General features: G+C 40.8%; 1 protein-coding gene across 1 annotated transcript in view; it reads right to left on the minus strand.

Moving 5' to 3' along the window:
* Positions 1-7610: 7610 nt before the first annotated feature.
* Positions 7611-20329, minus strand: part of FBXL17 (F-box and leucine rich repeat protein 17) — a 477493-nt gene continuing 464774 nt past the window's right edge. The window contains exon 9 of the mRNA XM_065875233.1: positions 7611-7751. Within this exon, the coding sequence (XP_065731305.1) occupies positions 7611-7751 (141 nt within the window). The remainder of the gene's footprint in view (positions 7752-20329) is intronic.

Raw genomic sequence — 20329 nt, forward strand, 5'->3', positions numbered from 1 at the left:
TTCACAACAAAATATTTTAAAACATGGAGTATTTTATGTAATTCACTTAATTCTCCCTGCCTCTCCCCAGTTCCATGTTTGGAGATTACTTTCAAATCTATCATTAATCCTTGGAGGCATGAAGAGCCTGATCAATAATTTTCTTAGACTCTTTGATTAATTATAAGAATGAAGTAGGGCTTCCCTGGTGGCGCAGTGGTTGAGAATCCGCCTGCCGATGTAGGGGACACGGGTTCGTGCCCCGGTCCGGGAAGATTCCACATGCCGCGGAGCGGCTGGGCCCGTGAGCCATGGCCGCTGAGCCTGCGCGTCCGGAGCCTGTGCTCTGCAACGGGAGAGGCCACAACAGTGAGAGGCCCGCATACCAAAAAAAAAAAAAAAAAAAGAATGAAGTATAGCTAGGAAGAAATGGTAACATTCAACAGCAGCCACAGGAAGAGAGTAAGGAAGTGGACTAAACATCCATTAGTATACATGTGAGCAAATTCGGTCATCGGAATTATCTAATAACAAGGGATACCAGTAACTTAATTTTTACATTAAACCCAATTATTTAAGTTATCTATGAGTGTGTTTCCCAGTATTTGCCTCTCTATATTCATCCATGAACCCTGAATAGTAATCCATCTTTTGATTTGGAATCGAAGAAACACTAATAAAAGCTTCATTGAAATCCAATTATCAAAGATGTCTTTTTTTTTCACTTAAGCCAGAAAGTGAGTCAGACGCAAGATGCTGCTTAAATTACAGTAGAATTATTTGCTAACAAAATCAAGCTTGCTGAGCTTTCTCCATTAATTTTGGTATTATTTATAAAAATCACCCTTGTCAGTAGCCACCAGGCCCATCAAGGCAGCATCTATTATTTTAATAACACTTCTTTTAAAAAGCCCTCCTTTAGTCACTGATTTTTCATTTTTGATTATGTTAATCACTAAAAACTCCAAGGAAAAAGAAGGCTAAATAGATTGCATTCAGTAGACGTCATTTATGATTGTATGGTGTATGTGAGCACATGAGCGTACACACATACACATGCACACACACACACACACACACATAGTCACACCATTGAAGATTTCAGGCAAGAGAAAGGAACTCAGTGAGTGCCCATTGGCCAGCTCTAGTCATGAATCCTCATGCCACTCGACATTATGCCAAGCTGTGGAAAAAGTACAAGAAACATCCATCCGTTATGTGGTGAATAAAAGAGCCGAAATAAACACTTGCCCTTTGAATGTTTCTTTTTTCTTGGGCTGATGACATCCATACATAGTTTTATTAGCCCAGCAAAATCATAGGAAAGCAGATGCTCTTTAGGAGATGATTTTAGTTTTCTGAAGACAGAATTTCTTGGAGACAGAAGGTTGCATTTCAGGGACTGAGGAAGCAATATTGATACATTTGTATCTACTATCTCTCTCAAGAAACTGGGATTAATTTTAATAAGCATAATGCCCAAACAGGAAACAACCTAATATCCACCAATGGTAGTATGGGTAAATAAATTGTGATTTATTCATGTAATGAAATATATAGACTTGACCCTAACTGACTGTTCCATTTCAACTATAGATTATCACATTATCAGACAAGCCTCTGTATTACTAAAAGGTTTTGATACCAGATTTGTGTAATTAAAAATGAAGTGATAGTTCTATTTTTAGTTTTTTAAGGAACCTCCATACTGTTCTCCATAGTGGCTGTATCAATTTACATTCCCACCAACAGTGCAAGAGGGTTCCCTTTTCTCCACACCCACTCCAGCATTTATTGTTTGTAGATTTTTTGATGATGGCCATTCTGACCAGTGTGAGGTGATACCTCATTGTAGTTTTGATCTGTATTTCTCTAACAATTAGTGTTGCTGAGTATTTTTTCATGTGCCTCTTGGCCATCTGACCCAGCAATCCCACTACTGGGCATATACCCTGAGAAAACCATAATTCAAAAAGACACATGCACCCCAATGTTTATTGCAGCACTATTTACAATAGCCAGGACATGGAAGCAACCTAAATGTCCATCGACAGATGAATGGATAAAGAAGATGTGGTACATATATACAATGGAATATTACTCAGCTATAAAAAGGAACAAAATTGGGTTATTTGTAGAGACAAGGATGGACCTAGAGACTGTCAAACAGTGAAGTAAGTCAGAAAAACAAATATCGTTTATTAATGCATATATGCAGAATCTAGAAAAATGGTACAGATGAACCTACTTGGAGGGCAGGAACAGAGACACAGACGTAGAGAAGGGACAAGTTGACACTGTGGGGAAGGGGGAAAGGGGGGATGAATTGGGAGATTGGGATTGACATATACACACTACCATGTATGAAACAGATAGCTAGTGGGAACCTGCTGCATAGAGCAGGGAGTTCAGCTCAGTGCTCTGTGGTGACCTAGATGGGTGGGATGGGGGGGAGGTTCAAGAGGGAGGGGCTATATGTATATGTATAGTTGATTCACTTCCTTGTACAGCAGAAGCTAACACAACATTGTAAAGCAACTATACCCCAATTAAAAAAAAAAGCTACTTCCAAATATTAAAAAAAAAATGAAGTGATAATGAAAGGGCCCCCCACTGTTTTACAAAACAGTGTAGTGGTCCTTTGATTCCTGTAGTGGTAATGACATGACAGGTGTGCCAGAAGAATTCCCACAGCTGTCTCCCTGCCACATGGACAGCTGTTCCACTTAAAATTCCAATGATGGTCGGATAGAAACCAAGGAGTTACACAACGCTATGCTCCCAGCACAGGAGAAAAGAAAGGTGAGACTAGAATGTTCTTCCACTTCTGCCACCTGCTTAGACATGGGATTGTGTAAACTCTGTGTCACACAGAGCTAACCCCCACTACCAAACAGGTAGGGAATCTTGCATCTAGGTTTAGCGATTTTGGATAATCAATCAGTTTAAACAAGGTATAAAGTTTTCTTTCAAATGTTAACAAAACTTTCGATACAAAATAATTTGTTGCATATGAACACATTATGAAGCATATTAATAAAGCAAACACAGGTGAATCCACACTTCAACTAATGAAGTAGAACCTGCAGATTCAGTTGAAGCCCTCCATGTGGTCCCACGCCTGCCCACCCAAGGGTAACCACCACCCTGAAACTGTGCAGCTGTTACCTTTTCCTTTTTCCATTTTTATTAATACACTGTGTCCCTAAATAATAGCTTATTTAATTTTGCTTGTTTTCACTTGATTCTAGGATAGAGCACAGTCCTGGTTGTCCTCCTTCCTCTCAGGTTATTCTGTGTCACTTTCCTTTGAAGAGTTTGCTTCCTCTCCCTGCCTTCCAAATTTTGGAGTGACCAAAGACACAGTCCTTAGACTTGATTTTCTATCTAAAGTAATGGATGATGACCAGAGATGACGATTTCAGACTGGCTTATGGTTTGAAATGCCATCTGTATACCTCTCCTCAGAACTGAACTCCTATATCCAACTGCATACTCAATATACTCATTTGGAAGTCTAATGAGCATCTCAAAATTAACTCATCCAAAACTGAGCCTTTGATATTCTCCTCCAAAATCTTTTTTTTCTTCTTAAGTAAATGGAAACTCCATTATAGCTTTAAACACTGCCATTCCCTTATTCTATTTTTTCTTCTGCAAGATTAGATATGTTGGAAAGTCTCATACTGTGTCCCATGTGTCTTAACCTCTCATTCATCCATATGGAAATTATCCACGCAAAAGAAGAAAAGCTTTTTTTTTTTTCAATTTTCCTTTTAGTTTACTCACATCTACCTTTCTGTTTACGAATTATCCCTATAGCTGAATCTTTTCTACTAATGCCTTTCCATTTTAATGGTCAATTATATTTTTCATTTCTAAAAATTCTATTTTGCTCTTTTAAAAATATTTCCGTTCATTTTTTGGTAGTTTCTTATACGTTATAAATAATTTTTAATATATTTGAATATATCAAACATTTTTTCCAAATTATCTATCTTAACATTTAGTATTGAAGCCTTTGAGGATGTGGGCCTATTGTTTGTTTTCTCTGTTGACTTGAACTAATGTTGGCTTACCCCTGCTATTCTCTGTGATTTAGACTGTGAGTTCATATTTGCTGGCAGGATATTTGTTTTTCTTTTGAGGCTTCGGATGATTTTTGTCTGCTTTGTTGGGCAATGAGCACTCCTGAAATGAATCCTTTTAAAAAGAAAATTACAAGCGATACAAACAACGCAAATACTGTAGATTCAGAAAAACCCATGTGAATGGTAGCCAGTGGCCACTTATTTTCAGAAGAACCTTTTTAAAAAACAATTCATGAATAGCCAAGGCTGAAAATAGTAATTTTTCTTACCGTCTACCTCTTCAACTTTTGTTTTGCTTTGCTTTATTTTAGTTCACTCTTTGTAAAAGGGTATGGCCTTTCCTATTTGTGCTCCCTCTAATAATTACATCGACTGTGCTCCGCTACTATGGCTAGTTTTTAAGACTGTCTCCTTGCTATGCTATGAGCAATTGCAGGATGGGAATGAGTTTTATTTATCTTTAAATGCCCAGTGCCTGGCACATGTTTTTTACTCAATAAGTTTATTTATTTACTTTTGAGAAAATGAATAAATGGCTAAGTAAATGAATGAGGGTTTAGGGAATGGTACTTTAAACGGACCACCTGTTTAAACCCTTGAGGTTTTAATCTTATCTCAGTACTCACTGGCCAAATGCAAATCTCCTAAATTCAATCTTGTTTATTATTCTGGGTTCACTGAACCTACATAAAGTCTGCAGTGAGACACCCAAGGACACGGACCGCTGCATGCATCACACCCAACCAGCGTAAGGGAGGCCATTTATTGTCTCTAAAATAAAACAAAAGACACTGTGTTTTCTTTCTCTTTTATTGCAACCCATTGCAAGGTCAAAAGATTCACAGAAATATAGAAACTCGAAACTGGATGAATTTCCTTTATCCACTCAAAGAGACGTTAAAGACAAAGGACCAGAATTTTCCACCACAGCAATATATTTCATAGTCTTTATTCTGAAAATACTGTTGACATTTTGGAGAGGATAAAAAGCCCTGCATTAAACATGTTCACATATATTTATGACATTCTAAGCAAAAAAAGAAACTCTATATTGCCCAGAAAAATCATTTTAAGCCTTATTTCAAAGCATCTAATGAGAGCACATTCAACAACCATCACAGCATCATTCAAGGTGATGCTTTTTCTGGTTGTTTTTGTGATTAATGCTTTGAGGCTGGATGTGATGTTTCCACAGATTCCTACAAACACACCAAAGCAGTTTTCCAGGTTATGATGCATCAGGCTTTCTGGATTAGTCAACATCTTAAAGAATAAGTGCAAGTCCCCAACCCACCCCCACCCCCAAGCTAAAGCATGTTATAGTGCTGTACTTGAGATTCAAACAACGCAACATTAAAAACAAATTGATTACACACTTCTGAAACCATCTGACAACCAAACTGTGACATTCCAAGGATTATCACAACTTTGAACTGAAATGGCACCACCTATATCATCGATGGTTCTCCTTCCTTTTGTCTTTTTTAACTATTTAAAATATAGTGTGACATATATAAAAATTAAACTTTTGCTTATTCACTCAAGCTACTATTACTTTACATATTGTCTTATAAATTAGTTTTGGATTAAAAATCAGTTAAAATATTGTGAATTAAGATCGTTTTCGGTAGTGGGGAAATGAACATGAAGGTGACACAGTTCAACATTTAAGAAGAATTACAGTTTGTTAATAGTAAACAGCTTTTTTTTCTTACATAAATTTTATTCCCTTGAAATTAAATTAGTAAGCCATTTAGTGATGGAAAAAATACTCTCGGTGCTTAGTGACTAGATTTTCCAAACTGATTGGGATTAAAAGCAAAATCATGCCACATCAGAAACAGGTTGACATAATCAAAGGAAAGTTGTTTACACAAAAAGAGTTATTATAAATAAGTGAACGGCATTTGAATGTAAAGCTATTTTTCATTTCTTACAGCTAGTATCATTTTAGCAACACTGGGACTTATATAAAGTGAATCTCAAATCTTAGCATATCTGTTAAAGACCAAAAAACAGTTATGTCCACATTGGGAAAGAATAAATAGCAAACTCACAAGTCAGGTTTTTGTATATCTAACTCTACTGTGAAAGACAATCACTCTTTAGCTTAAAAAGCCTCCCTGCTGTCTTGATTATAAATCTAGACATAGGAAAGGTTATTTGAGCCTGAGTTCCCAATATGAATTACTCATAAAGATGTGTGAAATCAAAACATATATTCATTTACTAATAGATACTGTCTAAACTGAAAACTGGCAATCTTTAATTAAACAAAGAAATGCTTATTTCTGACAAGTGTAAACAGAAGCTTAATGAAAAGATTTTCTAATTTTTCTTCTTAACTCATACATTAACCAGCAACAGATCTTTGCCATAGCATAATAATTATTCAAAATATGACAACATGCATATATCCAAATATCTGTTCTAAAGCCCAAAGCAAAAAAAAAAACTTAATAGAAAGATTGTCTACTCATATCTCACTCATTAACCTTCTATTGACGTGACTAGCCCCAAATCTCAGAAATATACTTTCATAATTACCAAAATTAACAAAAATAATTAAATGATCTGTAGAGTTTTTTTTTTTAATAACTGCACACTAGTAATTACATTGGTGGCTTTAATGTGGATAATGCTAAGAGTAGCTCCAAATATCATTAAAACATATCCAGACCAGTTACTATCCATTGTATTATAAAAGCTAATACAATGTTAACATGAAACTCAAAATACTTAGTACTCAACAGAATTTTGTACAATAATGAATAATTAACTTTTGTGAGCTGGTCAGGGGAGTTCAGATTGTTGCTTCCATATGAAAACTTCACAAAAGGTTTTGTCCCCTATAGTCCCTAAGTCGCCCACCAGACAAGCAGGTTGGGCCACCTGTGGGGACAGTGAGTTAGGCAGAGTGACAGTGGATGCCATGCTCCCTCAGTGGCCTGGAGAAAGGCCCCTGTGTCAGAAAATGATCTAGAAAGAAAGTGCTGTGGGTGTGTGTGTGTGTGTATGAGAGAGTATGAGAACCTATATGTGTGTACGTGCTTGAAATCTTGAAAAGTACTGGTTTCCAGGCTTCTAATTAGCGCAACGTGGCTCCTTTCCAGTCATCGTCAGTAGAATCGCACAATTCTTTCCCATCAAAAAAGAAGGCAGTTGCCTTCATTTGGGGGCATCTCCAGTGGAGTCATTAGAAGCTCAAAATAATGGATCTGCTTTTTTTTTTTTTTGATTCTACAGCAAAAAAAAAAAAAAAAATTTTTTTTTTTTTAGAGAAATAAGCCTTTGAACTTAAAAACTAAAGGTCTGTGCCTGTCAAAATCGTTATTTAAGGAAAAAACCAGCTCACCTGGGAACAAAATAGCAATTGAGCTTATGCTACGCAGTATGCAAACGAGACACAGATATACACACTCGGGTACACATGGAGACACGGGACAGTCAAAACCTTTGCAAGAGATCACCCACCCCAACTCTACAATTCCTCTCCGCTCTGCTGGCTGATCCACATGGACCCAAGCGTGGGCAGAGCTGTCAGGAGGAGGCAGCAGACATGTTGGGGGTCCAGCCCATCTGGTAGGCTCTCTCCAGGGTCCTCTTGCAGTCCTGCAGGACGGTGCTGAAGGTGATATGGGGGTACTGCTGCACCAGCTGCTCCACTGTCACTTCACTGACCTGCAAACACAAAGAAGAGCCACGGTCACCCACAGGGACCACCGAAACCACCAGCCGCCCACGCTCACTGGGGTGCGCTTTCCACGGCACCGGGAACCCTCGTCTCCTTCCTTTTCAGCAGTGTGACCAATGCTTCGTGAGAAGACAGTGTCGCTTTTTGTGTGACCTCCCTGATTTCCTAAGTACTACATTCACCCTAAGGGATTTTCTGAAAAGACACGATATCAAGAAATTAGTGTTTTCTAGACGCACAGATGACTGTGACTTGTCAAGATCTTAACAATGTCCATTGAAAATGGAGCGCTTGGGAGGTGAGGCAGCAGTTAGCCTCCTAGTGTGCACTGGACTTCATCGTCCAGCTGACAGCTTTTTTAGGATAGAACTGTAGATTGGTGGAGAGGATACACAGGATTCCGGATAGAAGTGTTGGGGAAAATGTTTATTTTTCTTCCCTTTAAACGTTAAGGTATTGCAAACTTCAAGTCCCTTTGTGGAAAGGGCTGAATTGTGAAGAATCAATAATTAAAACATACATGGCTGGCAGGTCAGGGATGGCCCCAATAGACCTTAACCATCAAAGATACCACTTTGATTCTTGATTAGACAAGGCAATCAGACAGGTCTAATTAAAACTAACACCTTTACAATTGCTGTGCTGTGAAGGGATTAATTTGTCAATTATTTTTAAGCTGATTGCTGTTCATATCACAAAAGTAGACAGCTTCCTTCATCCTTTAGATAAATAAATGATTAACCTAAGAACCGCAACTTTTAGGTAGCTTTATTTAAAATCTTTATTGAACACTCGGGCATTTTCAAATACATCAATATTTCATTTATACTGGGTAAGCTGGTCTGAAAGAAGGTGCTGGTGATACACATTTTTGTGCTTCCTCTCCATGTCTGTCCACTATTGAAAAAGATCAGGACCACAAGGCAAAACCTAAAACAGCATCAAACCCTTGCTGTTTGCTTTGAAAGCACGCTTGGGAGTGTGACAACCATGACATTAAGTCATCTGCACTTTTCTGAAATAACATGGTGTTTTCTGGGTGATTTGGTAAACCATGTTATATATAATCTTTTTGTTAAATTTAGGGTTGATATTTCCACATTGCACTGATGATACTTAGTCTTTGTCAGCATTTCTATACAAGACTTTCTTGTATTAAAATCAATTTTCATTCCAAATTCAACCAAGCCATGTAGTTAATTCTTTCTGTGATGAAGATACAATGTATAACATTTTATTCACAAAAACACAAAATAATTTTGAAAAAGAAAAACTGATATACAAATTAGAGTTGAGAATATCAACTGATGATCTCAAAAGGAGTTCTAAGCAATATGATTTTTGATTTTTTAAATTTGAATTTCTATCCTAAGTCTTGCTTGAGTTGAGGCTGCCTAGAACAGTACACTTAGAAAGTCATGCATCATCTAGCCATGCCTATCTCTCTAGTATATTTTTGATACTAACCAGTCACCTGACCTAATTTAAAGTTATCAAGCTGTCCGAGTTCCTTCTGGCCTCAGGACCTTTGCACATGCTGTTCTCTTTATCTGGAATACTGTTAAATCCACTTGCACCTGAATGTCCCCTTCTCGTGCCTACTCCACCTTATTCTTAGTTCAGTGTCATTTCCCCAGGGAACTTTGATCACTACCCTCACCCTGCTCTCCCTCCCCACATTAGGTAAGGCTTCCAGGTTATTCACTCTTCCAACACTGCCTACGTTTCGTGCATGGTACCTTCAAAGTTAGTTTATAATTGCTTTGTTTAATGTCTACTCCTGTTCCCACGTAAGATCTTACAAGAGCCATGATCATTTTTGTATTCATGAGCCAGGCCTACTTCTCAGTGAATGAATGAGAAAACAATAACACACTACAAATAAAAAATAGAAACCCAAGAGCAAGGCAAAGCCAGACACTAACATACTAATCACAACATACTGAAGACCAACAATTCCCAGAGGAACTTGTATTCAGCTCAGGAATTCCCTCCTTCAGGAAACCTTCCCTAAGCAAGCCTGTCTCCCCACGAGGTTGGTCTCGGTACACCTTCTCTGTGGACCCATGGCGGGTAACTGCAAGGCCTGTCTCTTATTTAAGCACTCTCACATTGTGTTGCAACCATCTGTTTACTTGCCTCTCTCTTCTACCTGAACCAAAGTCTGGGGACCAGAGACTGCCTTTTATCTTTAAGGCTATAGAGCTATGTACAAAGTAGAGAAGAAACATGACAACTGTAGTTGACTTGAGAGTCAACCAGGCACAGGTTGGAATCCTGGTTTCACTTTACCATTTGGTTTCCTCAACTGTAAAAACTGGATAATAGTACTGATGTCACAGGACTGTTACAAGGATAAAACAATATGCCTAACACTGCGACTGACATAAAAAGGTCCCTAAATGGTAGCTCTTATTAGTACAGCTGGCGTTCAGTAAACGGTCATTCATTGAATTAATTAATGCTATGGTAGGGTGACCAGTTCTCTATAGGGACGCTCAATATTGTTCAACTTCTGAGATATTTCGGAAATAAACCTTGATAACATAAGTTGTAATGCTCAAAATAAAATCATCGCAGGACAAGAAGTAACTATACACTATTGACACTATGTATAAAATAGATGACTAATGAGAACCTACTGTATAGCTCAGGGAACTCTACTCAGTGCTCTGTGGTGATCTAACTGGGAAGGAAATCCCAAAAAGAGGGGATATATGTATACGTATAGCTGATTCACTTTGCTGTGCAGTAGAAACTAACACAACATTGAAAAGCAACTATACTCCAATAAAAATTTTTTAAAAATACTTTGGATACAAGAAGAATCTATTCTATCTTAATGCTCTCTGGAGAAGAATTCAGAACTTTTCTTAGTAATACAGTCCAGGTTTTAAATATCCACTTTCAGGAAATCCTCCCTTTTCTTTACCTGACATTCCCCAGGCTGTGGTTAGGTTACATTCCACCCTCTAGCCATGAACAAACCCAGAAGGATGCAGGTCCTTCTAAGGGACAGCTGAAGTCATCTGGTCAGAGGACTTTCAGAAAATCTGCATCGTATTGGAAAGGAAGTAAACACGGCCCAAATCACTTAGCATTCAAAGAACAACTAACTGAAAAATAGACGAAAAACGGAGGGAGAAGGGAAAACATTTAAACCCACCATAAAGATGGGGCCTGTCTTCTGCAGTACATCTTTTCTAATCTACACATAGGCCTGTACAAAGTTTTATACCGAGGGTTGACAGGCATTTTGTTTTGGAGGTCCAATTTTATTTTTGTTTGTTTTTTTGCGGTACGCGGGCCTCTCACTGTTGTGGCCTCTCCCGTTGTGGAGCACAGGCTCCAGACACGCAGGCTCAGCGGCCATGGCTCACGGGCCCAGCCGCTCCGCGGCATGTGGGATCCTTCCGGACTGGGGCACGACCCCATGTCCCCTGCATCGGCAGGTGGACTCTCAACCACTGCGCCACCAGGGAAGCCCCGAGGGTCCAATTTTTAAAAAGAGAAAATATCACTAAGTGATAACTGTTTTTCAAGAGGAGATATAAAATTCACCTTAAACAAACTTGATACATGAGGTATGGATTTATGAAGTACATAAATTAGGAGATAATTGTTCACTTTAGCAAAGACTTTCATGGTAGGGTTATTTTGTCAGCTCTCTTAATGTGTTTTATATTCCTTTGACTTACCAAAATTCAATTTACCTATCTCTGTTGCATAAAGTAAGGTCCACCTATAGCTAAGAATACAGAGTGTGTTAGATCTCTGGCTTTCATAGCTTATGGGCAAGGACAGACAGTAAGTTGGCTTTGTATAGCTGTACGAAAAACGTTACAGGTAATCCTCCGTGGATATAACGTGTCTTCTAAGCAATCTTTTTGCTAACTGTGTTAGCAAAACAAAGCAGTAGGGAAAATGCAAATTTTCCATTTTAGAGCTTTGTTGGGTAGAAGCTATTCAGGGGAAATACATGTACTCCCACTAGGGAAGGTTCTATCTTTTACTTATAGTGTCTCCTGGCGATACGGTGTGACAAATTTTATACTGAAGTTATTTTCATTTACTCCTCAGAAGTATAAATTATGCTCACCTCTTTGTATAGACTCCATAAGTCCTTTGGTGCCTTAGAGAAAAAGTTGGGTGTAAGACACCAGGAGGGTCCAAATCATTTTAAATCGTTACGCCTACATACACATTTCTGTAGGCATTTTGTCATGCACAACTCCACTTGCTAGAATGAAAAGAACCATTCTCTGTTCCAACTCATAAAATGTATGTAATATAAAAAAAGGAACATAAAGATGAATTTTAAAAAGTTTCCCCGTGATCCCTGGTTTTCTATAATTTCTTTTTCACCTGCTGAAAACTATCAATGGCAATTCTTATATACACATAAGATTTGAAAAATGCAGCGTATCTTCTTAAAGAAGTATGCCGCAGTGTCCTTTGAAGAAATTACTGTGATTAAAGGGGAAAAAAAGCTTGTACCACAGGTTTTATTTTTAATATAAGAAATATAGTTCTCTCCAAAGACTGTATAGCCATAATTTACATTTTCAAAATTATTATAACTCTTTTTAAGGTAATAGCAATTTGTCTGGTATTTTAATCTATTTTGAGTTAACATCTACTAGCACTTTTTGAAAATGTGAGGCAAACTGCTATGCAAATTAAGGTAAATCATACTATAGTTTCATCCTATTGTTGCTGCTACTATAGAAGGGTGAGGAGAGAGCCTTCAGAGTTTCTGAGATTCAGTTTAACCAATTTATCCACACCATCACCCTGTTTCTTCACCTCCTTATTGACACTTTCCCCAGAAAATTCCAGAAAGTGCAAGCCTAGGCCTGAATGATCTCCTCAATAATATCTATTGTTCAAAAAATACAATTTCTAATGGAATTTGCTGCAGAAACCATTTATGTTAAGTGATTCTTACTTCCTCTTTGACTCTTGTTATAAAATAGAACATGCTTCTTATGTCGGGGGGAAATATTTGACATCTGAGTATATTAAAACCACACTTGAGAATATAATGAACCACTTAGGGACTTCCCTGGTGGCGCAGTGGTTAAGAATCCACCTGCCAATGCAGGGGACATGGGTTTGAGCCTTGGTCTGGGAAGATTCCACATGCTGCGGAGCAACTAAGCCCATGCGCCACAACTACTGAGCCCACGTGCCACAACTATGAAGCCCGTGTGCCTAGAGTCCGTGCTCCACAACTAGAGAAGCCACCGCAATGAGAAGCTCGTGCACCACAACAAAGAGTAGCCCCTGCTCACTACAGCCAGAGAAAAGCCCACGTGCAGCAACAAAGACCTAACACAGCCAAAGATACATAAATTAATTAATTTATAAAAAAGAATATAATGAACCACTTAAAATCATTTTTTTTAATGAAGAAAGTTTCTCTGCAAAAAGTGGACACTATTTAAAATACCACAAGCAATAAATGTATTGCATTTTTCCTAGACCGTAAGTTCCTTGACAGCAAGGAGGATTTTAGTCATCTTCTTGTTTTCAGTCCTACACACGCTCTCTGGCACATTGTCATCCCGTTAGAATATAAGCTCATGAGACAGGAGTTTTTGTTGTTTCTGTTCACTACCAAATCCCTAGCAGCTAGCGAATGCCTGGCACATAATAAGTACTCAATAAATATTTGTTGGCTAAATTAATATAGTAGTTGTTCCATGAGTGTGTATTGAGGAAACAAAAAGGTGCCAAATAATACTAATACCCAGAAATCATGGAGATAAGCTCACCTTGTTCCCAGGGCATTTAGCTATGGTGGTGGCAGTCTCTAATGTCTTGACATTAGGGCAGCTCCAAACTCCTTTAATCTTCTGAAGTTCACAACCAAGGTGATTGTTTGTGCTACTCTCCTTTCTCTTCTTTCCATCTGATATCACCGGGTGCCTCCTTCCAGATACACCTTGCCTGGGCTTTCCAATAACTTTGCACAGGAGACCAAAGCAGCCCGTGATGGTGGTTCAGCATTATGAGCTGGTGGTCGCTGGGCCATGTGGCTGTTGGGCAGCGCTCAGGAAATGCCTAGGCTATACTTCAGTGCTCAGGAAATGCCTAGGCTATACTTCAGCGCTCAGGAAATGCCTAGGCTATACTTCAGATTAACTGATGGCAGCCTTCCTACTGGAGGTGAGCGACACACTACACTGGGTAGGTGACACTGAGAAACATGCTGATGGTCACTGCACATGCGCCAGTCTCCAAAACTTTGTGAAAACCCACACGGTTCAGAAGATTTCATACTTCAGCCTTCAGCATCCAGTGCTCCACTCAGGGTAGCAGACCCAGGAGGGCCCCACAGAAGATTCTGAAGTTTTGTGATATCTAAGGTTCCTTCTGATGTCACAGTTGCCTGGCGACAGGGGGAACTGTGGGCAGATCTCCTGACTCAAAACAATGCTATTTCTACCCTCTGATTTCTTGGGCTTCAGCAGTTCTACATGTCTTCACTGTTTACCAGAGGGGCTGGTTTTTGGTTGTTGTTTTCCTTGTTACAGTGGTATTTGGCATTTGTTGTCCCAGGGAACATGTAAACAGTACTCCAAAATACAGTATAGTCCCAGACAAGGAAAAATTCTCCCACTAAAATTGCCGCATGCGCCCTACCGAGAGACACTTATCAGGATTAGGCTCTCACGTGCTACGGGATAAATCAAACGCGTTCTTCAGCATGGTTTATTTTGGCAAAATACTTGAAAGCAATTTGTTAATTTTTCAGCCTAATGACCAATAGGCAAAATAAAAGTCTGTCCCCATTCCAGTAAGGATGGAGGAAGAGGACTAGGGAAAAACATTCAGTGAGCATCTACTATTTTCCAAGCATCTAAGCATTAATACCACTGATTACAGATGAACTGTGGCTCCTACAGAATTAGTATTTCACACAGGGTCACACAGCTAGTAAATGGCAGCCAGGATTTGAATCCGGGACCCTGCAACACAGGCGCTCTCTGCCCTGGGACACATTGCCCTGCACACAATGCGATGCGCGAAGCGTCAGACTAGGGCCTAGCTGAGCACCCACTCAGTGACACGTTCACCGACATTCATTTTCCAGCTAACATTAAAAAAGTGATGGCGGTTTACATATAAATACAATTCAAAGTCCTTTACAAGCTCTTCAAAGCGGCTGCTCTATGGGAATGTAAATTACAATAGCTCTCACTTGGCCTGGGGAACATTCTGCTGTGGAACTGTGGTTGTGGAGACTTTGACACATGATGGAAACGTGACGGAGCCTTTTAGCAGGGCACCATGCCATAAACTGGTGTAGCTTTCCCTCCAATCTTCTACCCTTCAAAACATTTTTCTGTGTCCCAGAGGTAGAATGGCCAGCATGACAGATATGGTCCCTGCCCTCTTGGTGTGGGAAGATGGACAATTACAACAACAGCAGCAAGGCCTGAGAAGCGCTTTCTAGGGGAAGCACAGGTTGCTGTGGACAAAACTTAGTAGCTCCTGACCTCCGCCAGGAGGGCTGGAAAGGGCTTTCCAAAAAAAGTGATCCTTAAGGGGACTCCTGAAGGACGAGGAGGTATCGGCTTGTGTACCCCATGCACTAAATATACACATATGATTCAGGGGAGAAAGGGAACCCGCTCATGAGCTAGAATAAAACAAATAATCTGTCCTTCACTTTGTAAGTTTTGTAAGGCAATGCTTCTCCAGCCCATCTAACAAACTCAAGGGTATAACTGAAGTAAGTTCTTGTTTCCAATAGCACTGCTCTGAGGATGGGGGTGGGTGGGTGCAAAGAAAAGGCCTCCCCTCCCCTTTCTGCAGGCTGGAAAAGTAAGGAGCCCACAGTAAGTCTGTGAAAGTGTCGTAAATAGCACAGTCAACTCCTGCGTCCTAATTCAGGGCTCTTGCCCTCACGCTGGTCTGTCACTCTTCACAGACTCCTGGGCAACAGCCACTCACTGCTAACAGCCCCACAGGCTGACTTCTGGGCAATATGCCTCCGGAGTCGGCCTCGCTCTGAGCTTCTTGGCTCCCGGGAGAGCGTGCTGGCTGTCCGTGGGACCTGGCATTCACCGGGTGACAGCTGCTCTTTCACCAAGTGCCCACTGGCCCCAAGATGGGCACGTATTAAAACGGATAAAATAAGGGTGACGTGAATTTAGTAATACCTCAAATTTGCATGTAAATGAGATGAGTCATCTAAGTGCAGTTTAAAATATTGTAAATAGGACACTAAGAAGAGAATAAAAGAGCAGACAATAACAGTGATTTTGCCAGGACCCTCACAGCCAACCACATGCACTGGGCTCTCCGCAGGCCAGGGTAGATTTTTTTGATGACTCTATTTCCCTCCCTTTGCAGCAGGACGTTTCGTGTCCCTGTTTGGGTGGCATACCCCATCCGGCTAATGTTTCCCTATGATCAGAGCAGGGAGGTCCAGGACACCAGGAATCTGGCGCCACTGTTACAATCTCTCACCTCATCTCTTTCCCTTCAGCTGCAAGCCTAGCGTCCCAGCAGCCAGCAGCTCAACAGGCAGAAAGAGGCTGCAGGCGGACCCCACAGGGAAGCGAAAGGCTGGTGAGGGCTGTGGAAGGATTCTCGGCATGAGTGGAGCGCCCAGCTCCTTTTCTCCACCCTGCAGGCAGCTTCACGTGCCTTTCCTTCCCGCTTCGTTTCTCAGTCAAACCAAAGCCTTTCTCCACACTCCACAGTGACGCATACGTAACAAATGATCTGAACTACCATCACCTACAGGTAACAAGTACCCACCCACCTCCCATGCCACCCACCACAGTAAACACTGAGTCAGGGGTTCTGGAGGAAAGCAGCTGTTGCTCCTACAGCTTGTTGGTCCATCTTGTTTCAGATATTCATCACTGTCTGAAACAAAATGTATATTCTTTGAGTGTAGCAAAAACAGACTGGGTTCCTGTCCTTCCACCTTGGTCTTCCATCTCCAGTTGGGCACAGCCAAAGGAGGTGGCCACCTGACCTTCCCAACAGCTAACGGAGGGAAAGATTCCCCTAAACCCCGTTCACACAAGGACGTAGTGCTTCCTCAAGGACCACTCAAGAGGTGGGAGGAGAGGGCACACATGACTGAGTATTTAATATAATTTTTAAGAAGAAAATGATTATCTTTTTGGAGCCTAAAAGCCACCTGCTAAATTATGGGCATCAGCTGATTATAGGACACCCATAATGCACTATGCCTCATGCGTGAGTGAACCTCATACCAAGAGCCTGAGGCCTTTAAGGATGTATTTTTTTTTATATATAGAGGTAAGAAATATTACTTCTGGGTGGCAAAAAACTCATCTAAAAATCCCAAAGCGTAGAAGGAGACAGATACTGAGAATGCAGTGAACCTGACAGAGGCAGGCTCATAAATTCAGTCAACTTTGTCAAATGCAGTCACTCCATTTCAGGATCTGCAATGACTGGAAGTGCCATGCTCTGTCAATATCACAACAGGCCTGGATTCATGCTGTCTCTTTTTCATGAAATGTGGGTTTCCTGTTAACACTAGCATTGCTTCTGTTCACTTGAATTAGCATGGTGAGAAAGCCGCAAAGAACCTGGGAGGATGGAGATCACAGAAACGCCTGCAGTACTAAGTGAGAACCGGGGCTCACCAACCTGAAGCCTCTGATTAGAGATTAGTGTGACAGGAGTCCAAAAACTAGACTGTCAGAGAGAAAAGTTAGTGACATTTTTATTCCCTGTTTCACCGAGTGATCCTTCACCTGGAAGGATGTTTCAAGCCAATTGGAAGCTCCAGGTACACAGTATTCCATAGGACGTTCTGAGGCCACAAACCCATGGAACTGACCCATCGTGCAAGTCTGTACATTTTTGGTATAGATTTGCATGTGCAATGCAGGTTAGAACCAAAATTGACATGTGTGGGACACCAGGATGGAGAAAGCCACTCGGGGAGTCTTGGTGGCGCTCTAAATGATTCAGTAAAAGACTATTTGAGAAAACCTGGGTCCTAATAAGATAATTAATACTGTCACTAAGTGACCGGTAAGTGTAATATATTTATGGAACACATCTGCGTGCTTCTAAATTAAACTTGCAAAGTTAAGCTGAAAAACACAATTGAGGGAGAAAACTCTCAGAACCAAAACTTATGTTTTCTTTTGCGCGTAATGGCTTTCTTGATCTCAGTTTTTATTTTCTTACATAAAGCCTAGGACGGTGGTAATTACCCATGGACACCTGACGAAAAAGAAATCTTTCTAAAATTGAGTTTCCATCAGGTAGAAATTAGGGATTTGACCTGTTTCCTAAAACAAGTTTATTAGCAGCAAAAATGTATTCTGTATAAAAGTGATAAATCCATAAATTCAAATTAAAAAACCTGAAAATAAGTGATATTTTTGGCTTTCAGAAGAGAGACTCTACATAAATCAGAGCATTTCAGGGTTAGGCTCTGAAGGATGCTGAGTCCCGTCACACACAGCAGATGTCTGAACTCTGTCCTTGACTGACCTGAACCCTTGAGGCTGCACTCAGAATTCCCCAGCTACAGGAAACTGGTATTAAATCCAAGGTGTCATCTTTCTTATTTATTTCCCTCTGTCTAGATGCTTTTTGTTACCTATCAAATTATTCAGAGGCAGTGGGATCTAATGGTTTTCAAACTTGCTTTTGGCTGTACAATACTTCTGCACACCAAAGTAATAAATAAGTATACGAACCAAATAAATAACCGGATAAAGCAATAAAAGGGGGGTTGCTCTGGCTGATGTTAGGTGCAAGGACCAGGCCCCGTGGCCTCTTAGCCACTCTGTCATTCCTGGAGGCTCTGAGGAACCTCCTCGGAACCTTGGAGCCACACAGAATGCAGATGAGGAACAATCCCCAATCCATCTATCCATCATCCAACACATATTTGTTTAGCATCTGTTACGTACCAGCCACTGTGGTAGGGCCTGGCAATATAACATAGACTAGAAGCCCATGGATCTTATATTCCAAGGAGGAGGGGAGTCATGGGGGTGAGAATGTAAGAATTCACCACCACCACTACAAGTAAGAGCTAATATTCACTGTTTACTTCATGTAAGGAATTTTACACATATTAACTCACTTAATCCTCTCAATAGCCTAGGAGATAGCTGCTGTCTTTATTTCCACTTTACAGATGAGGGAACAGAGGCACAGAGAAGCAGTATGGGGGGTGGAGATAGAAAAGCCAGGAGTGTGGTAACACTGGAGACAACAGAAAAGCATCCTCACTAAGGAGGGAGTGGTTACCATGTGGATGCAGCTGCTCAGAGATGGAGCAAGTTGTGGTTAGAGAAAATGGAAACTGGATTTGGTGACACGGAAGTCACTGGTGACCTTGCAGAACAAAAAGAGAGTGTATGGAGTGGTGAAAAGTAAGGACAACTGTACATAGTGAATCCTTTTCAGGAACTGAACGGTCGAAAGATAAAACTGGAGAGGACCATAGCTGAAAGCCAGGTGGGACCAAAGTGAAGTTCTTCATGTAGAAGAAACAGAATCGCGGGTGCCGCTTTTGAAAATTAATTTGCAGTCTGATAGCACGGTAACTGCCCATTTACTTGTCTGTCTTCCCCAGCAGGCTGCAGGCTCCATGGGGTAGGAACTCTATCTCGTTCACTGTTTTTTCTGACCTGTCTCCTATTACAGTTACTGGAACACAGTAAGGAGCTCAATAGATATTTCTTTTTTTTCTTTTTTTTTTTTTTTTTTTGCGGCACACGGGCCTCTCACTGTTGTGGCCTCTCCCCTTGCAGAGCACAGGCTCCAGACACGCAGGCTCAGTGGCCACGGCTCACGGGACCAGCCGCTCTGCGGCATGTGGGATCCTCCCGGACTGGGGCACGAATCCGTGTCCCCTGCATCGGCAGGCGGACTCTCAACCACTGCGCCACCAGGGAAGCCCAATAGATATTTCTTCAATAAATGGACAAAATATATAATAAAAATTGGACGCTGGGGAAGGAAGCTTAGGTTTTCTCTTGAAAAACTACTTGCCAAAGTTTTCATTAGACCCAGCATGGCGGGGCCCCGGTAATCTGCTGCTGAGTGGCTGGGCCTCGGGGGCAGGCCGGCCGGTTCCTTTCCACGGAGTCACGGTCCCCCAGTCTCCTGAGCCTCAGCAGGACGTCCTTGTTTCTACTTTGTGAAGTCAGGTGCTTCAGAGTTCTGGGATCTAATCTGAGCTCCATTAAGAAACTGCTGTTACCTTTTCTATTTCTAAATTAGAAAAATAATATGATCCTGCAACCTAATTCTTTCTCATAATTACTTAAGCCAAATCAAAGTTCCAAGGAGATTATTTACTGCAAAGCAATGATGCTCCAGGGAGCCTTCAGGCAAAGTCCAACGTAACATCCTATTCACCTCACAGCATTTGGGAAGCAGTAGGCCCCTCCTGCCTCCTTTTTAAAACAAACAAAAACAATTTCACTATACATCCATCCCGTAACAGAAGTGAGCAAAACATAAGCAACTGCTTGCACACTCCCTTTAAAGGTTCCAGGGAGATGCCGTTTTTCTTGAAGAAACAAACCAGCCTGGA

The sequence above is a fragment of the Phocoena phocoena genome, chromosome 3, assembly GCF_963924675.1.
Source record: "Phocoena phocoena chromosome 3, mPhoPho1.1, whole genome shotgun sequence".
In the NCBI taxonomy this organism is placed as follows: Eukaryota; Metazoa; Chordata; class Mammalia; order Artiodactyla; family Phocoenidae; genus Phocoena; species Phocoena phocoena.